General features: G+C 46.8%; 1 protein-coding gene across 2 annotated transcripts in view; it reads left to right on the top strand.

The window, feature by feature from the left end:
* Positions 1-5000, top strand: part of iqgap3 (IQ motif containing GTPase activating protein 3) — a 63221-nt gene that overhangs the window by 17578 nt on the left and 40643 nt on the right. For both annotated transcript variants that reach the window (XM_031311331.2, XM_036006115.1), the window contains exons 16-23: positions 490-580; positions 1196-1363; positions 1457-1599; positions 2341-2511; positions 2617-2700; positions 4196-4267; positions 4355-4424; positions 4661-4869. In XM_031311331.2, coding sequence (XP_031167191.1) covers positions 490-580; positions 1196-1363; positions 1457-1599; positions 2341-2511; positions 2617-2700; positions 4196-4267; positions 4355-4424; positions 4661-4869 — 1008 coding nt within the window. The remainder of the gene's footprint in view (positions 1-489; positions 581-1195; positions 1364-1456; positions 1600-2340; positions 2512-2616; positions 2701-4195; positions 4268-4354; positions 4425-4660; positions 4870-5000) is intronic.

Here is a 5000-nt window from a genome sequence, read left to right on the forward strand (position 1 = left end):
ACACACAGAGCGACACGCACACACACACACACACACACACACACACACAGAGCGACACGCACACACACACACACACACACACACACACACACACACAGAGCGACACGCACACACACACACACACACACACACACACACACACACACACACACACACACACACACAGAGCGACACGCACACACACACACACACACACACAGAGCGACACGCACACACACACACACACACACACACACACACACACACACACAGAGCGACACGCACACACACACACACACAGAGCGACACGCAGACACACACACACGCACACACACACACAGACAGAGCGACACACGCACACGCACACACACACGCGCGCGCGCGTGCGCACACACACACACACCAACATTTTTTGTCTGCCTTTCTTTCACCATCTTTTCTCCTTTCTTTCTGACGTTTGTTGCTACTTCTTTACGTTTATAGCTTATAAGTCATGTGACCCTCTGTCAGGTGAGCAGAGACCCAGGAGCTGAGCTGTGGTTGGCTGATATCCAGGAAGCTGTGACGAGAGCCAATCAGCAGAGCCAGAAAGCTCTAAAGAGTGAGTTCTGAGCAGTTATTGATCTATCTATTGATGATCTCTGATCATGTTTAAATAGTTTGGAACCTTTTGAAAAGTTATTGCTGATTTTATTTTATCATTTTATTGTCAGCCTGTTGATTGCAAATAAATGAACGTGTGTGTCTCTGTGTGTGTCTCTCTGTCTCTGTGTGTGTCTCTGTGTGTGTCTCTGTGTGTGTCTCTGTGTGTGTCTCTGTGTGTGTCTCTGTGTGTGTCTCTGTGTGTGTCTCTGTGTGTGTCTCTCTGTCTCTGTGTGTGTCTCTGTGTGTGTCTCTGTGTGTCTGTCTGTGTCTCTGTCTCTGTGTGTGTCTCTGTGTGTGTCTCTCTGTCTCTGTGTGTGTCTCTGTGTGTGTCTCTGTGTGTGTCTCTGTGTGTGTCTCTCTGTCTCTGTGTGTGTCTCTGTCTCTGTGTGTGTCTCTGTGTGTGTCTCTGTGTGTGTCTCTCTGTCTCTGTGTGTGTCTCTGTGTGTGTCTCTGTGTGTGTCTCTCTGTCTCTGTGTGTGTCTCTCTGTCTCTGTGTGTGTCTCTCTGTGTGTGTCTCTCTGTCTCTGTGTGTGTCTCTCTGTCTGTGTGTCTCTGTCTCTGTGTGTCTCAGTGTGTCTGTCCCTGGCTGCAGTGAACCAGGCTGTGAAGGAGAACAGAGAGAGTCAGACTCTTCGTGTCCTGAGTCTTCCTCAACTTCAGCTGCAGGAAGTACTTCCTGTCTGCGCCGCCGAGTATCAGAGAGAGCTGCTCAGTCTGATCACACAGAGGACGCTCGCAGGTACACATCACCCACAATGCACTGCTGCCAGGATCCAAACTAACTGCTGTATGCAACATGTACAGTGGTCTGAGTCTCTGTCTCTGTGTTCAGGAGACAACAGGAGTCCGTGGGTTCGGGTCCGGCTGGACGACGGCTCGTTTTTCTTCCTGGACCTGAAGAGATTGCAGGGAGGCTGGGAGAAACCCAACAGCTTCGTACACAACAGCGTGTTCCTGGACAGGCAGCAGATACAGGTGAGAGACGCCTGTAGGGCTCCTGGACATGTAGCATACAGGTGAGAGACGCCTGTAGGGCTCCTGGACAGGTAGCATACAGGTGAGAGACGCCTGTAGGGCTCCTGGACAGGTAACATACAGGTGAGAGACGCCTGTAGGGCTCCTGGACAGGTAGCATACAGGTGAGAGACACCTGTAGGGCTCCTGGACAGGTAACATACAGGTGAGAGACACCTTTAGGGCTCCTGGACAGGTAACATACAGGTGAGAGACACCTGTAGGGCTCCTGGACAGGTAACATACAGGTGAGAGACACCTGTAGGGCTCCTGGACAGGTAACCTACAGGTGAGAGACACCTGTAGGGCTCCTGGACAGGTAACATACAGGTGAGAGACGCCTGTAGGGCTCCTGGACAGGTAACATACAGGTGAGAGACACCTGTAGGGCTCCTGGACAGGTAACATACAGGTGAGAGACACCTGTAGGGCTCCTGGACAGGTAACATACAGGTGAGAGACGCCTGTAGGGCTCCTGGACAGGTAACATACAGGTGAGAGACACCTGTAGGGCTCCGTCTCTCTCCGTCCATATCAACAGTCTCTGGAGTCCTTTCATCAGGCCGCCTGCCAACCAAAGCATTTCTTCAGCTGTAACCCACCTGGCGCTCTCTGGAAACACCCAGCTGGGAGCGCTACAGTTTTACATTTAGTTTGAAATTTGGGGATGATTTCAGGATTCTGTTTTTGTCCCCCATACAGGAAGTGGTGAGCGGCGTTTCGGGCTCGTACAGCCGCAGCGTCCTGTGGCGGAGCAGCGAATCCCTGCTCGTCCGTCTGCAGGCCGCCAGTCGAGGCTTCCTGCTCAGACAGAAGCTGCAGGCTCGACGGCGCTACCTGAGCAGCCACACACCTGCTGTCATCATCATCCAGGTAACCAGGCTGCCATCATTATTCCATGTGTCTGACATGATGGAGAGGATCCCTCCAGTGCACGGGAACATCAGAACTAACTGGTCTAACTGTTTGTGTGTCCAGTCTCATTGGAGGAGGTTTGTCCAGCAGGGGGCGTACAGACGCCGGCTGCAGTTCCTCTACATGAACTGGAGAGCTGTTGTCAAGGTAACGGCCAACTCCCCATCATTTATGTTGTTGTCTGTCAAAAGATCTCTTAAAATACACGTTTGTTTTGGATCTACAGATCCAGTTATTAATGTTATTAATGTTTATATCTCCAGATCAGTTATTCATGTTATTAATGTTTACATCTCCTGATCAGTTATTCATGTTATTAATTAGAGCTGGGGGTAAACGATTATTTATTAAACGATTAATCGGGCGATTATTTTATCGATTAGTCGACTAATCTAACGACTAATTGGACGATTAATATAACGATTATTTTTCTCTTGCTCGATTAATAAAAACCATAATGTATCTCAAATAAATACCAAAAAATTCTTAATAATATATTTTATTAAACAATTTTGCACAGCAAAAAATCTTCTGCTTTACACAAAATAAAATAATTATTTTACTGTTATACAAAATGAAAGGCCAGCCTGTTTACTCTTTTACAGTACCAACATAACTCTCTTGTTCAAAAAAATCAAGTTGTAGTGCAAAAAAGAAAAACACTGTGCAGTGCACAGTACAGACATTCCTGAGAGTGTTTAACACAACATAACAGTCCCAACATAAAACCTGATGCATAATCAAACTCACTCTCTTAACTGCTATTCTGTAGGTTTACATGCTAATGCAGCTGTGCACTTTGGTGGTGCTAGGCTAACCAACGCATCTTAGCTCTCTGTGCAGTTTGTTCGTGCTAGGTTAGTAGCTAACGTTCACGTTAGCTAACGTTAGCTACTATAGATGGCTGTGTTCTGCAGCCGTAAGCTAGCTACCATTCAAGCCAACATTAGATGATAACTAACGTTAGCTAAACACAGCTGCCTAGGCGCCAGTAGCTAGCTAACGTTAACGTTAGCTACTAACCTAGCACGAACAAACTGCACGGAGAGCTAAGATAGTCAGCTAGCACCACCTAAGTGCGCAGGCTACACAACACACTACACAAACATGAAATTAATTTAGCTAACGTTAGTACTTGGGACTATATTTTAAGTATTCCCATACCCTCGATGATTAAGGGCGAGCTGTTTTAGGACTTTTTCTTTTCATGGGGCTTTTTGCAGGACTTTGTTGGGAATTCTGTGAGGAGGTTGCTGTTTCCTGCAATGTTTTGGTCTCCCACATGTGTGTGTGGCGAAGCGTCGACGCAAAAATACGACGTCGACGTAATTTTGACGTCGACGTCATCGACGCGTCGCTGCAGGCCTATTATTAATGTTTATATCTCCAGATCAGTTATTAATGTTATTAATGTTTATATCTCCAGATCAGTTATTCATGTTATTAATGTTTATATCTCCAGATCAGTTATTAATGTTATTAATGTTTATATCTCCAGATCAGTTATTAATGTTATTAATGTTTATATCTCCAGATCAGTTATTCATGTTATTAATGTTTATATCTCCTGATCAGTTATTAATGTTATTAATGTTTATATCTCCAGATCAGTTATTCATGTTATTAATGTTTATATCTCCAGATCCAGGCGTTTGTGAAGATGTGGTTGGCGAGGAGAAAGTATCGAGCTCGACTGAGTTTCTTCAGACGCCACGTGAGTCTCTAAGTGTGTGTGTGTGTGTGTGTGTGTGTGTGTGTGTGTGTGTGTGTCTGAAGATGTAGTAACTGTGTGTGTCCACAGGTTGGCGCTGTGATAAAGATCCAGGCTTTCTTCAGAGCCAACAGAGCTCGAGAGGAATACAGGATGCTGGGTAAGTTGAATGACGGCGGTTAGAGCTGCAAACAAGATCAATCTAAAGTAGATTACGTCCTAGGATGTTTAAAAACTGCAGCAACTTTCATTTTTGATCCCAACCTGTTGGAATCGTTACACAGTTAAATCCATGTTCAACACATTCACCATGCAGCAATACTTCACTAACTTTGTCTTGTGTTTATGGAGCGTCACTGTGACTCATCATTAAACCCCGCCCCTCTTCTGTCTCAGTGCACTCGGCCACGCCCCCTCTGTCCGTGGTCAGGAAGTTTGTCCACCTGTTGGACCGCGGCGACGGTGACATCACTGAGGAGGCGGAGCTTCTGCGTCTGAGGGAGGAAGTGGTGCGTAGTATCCGCTTCAACCGCCAGCTGGAGACAGACCTGACGCTGATGGACCTGAAGATCGGCCTGCTGGTCCGAAACAGAGCCACGCTGCAGGTAATACCTCACCTGTTCTACTGCTAACACACAGCCACGCTGCAGGTAATAACTCACCTGTTCTACTGCTAAAACATAGCCACGCTGCAGGTAATAACTCACCTGTTCTACTGCTAAAACACAGCCACGCT

The sequence above is a fragment of the Sander lucioperca genome, chromosome 10 (assembly GCF_008315115.2).
Source record: "Sander lucioperca isolate FBNREF2018 chromosome 10, SLUC_FBN_1.2, whole genome shotgun sequence".
Lineage (NCBI taxonomy): Eukaryota > Metazoa > Chordata > Actinopteri > Perciformes > Percidae > Sander > Sander lucioperca.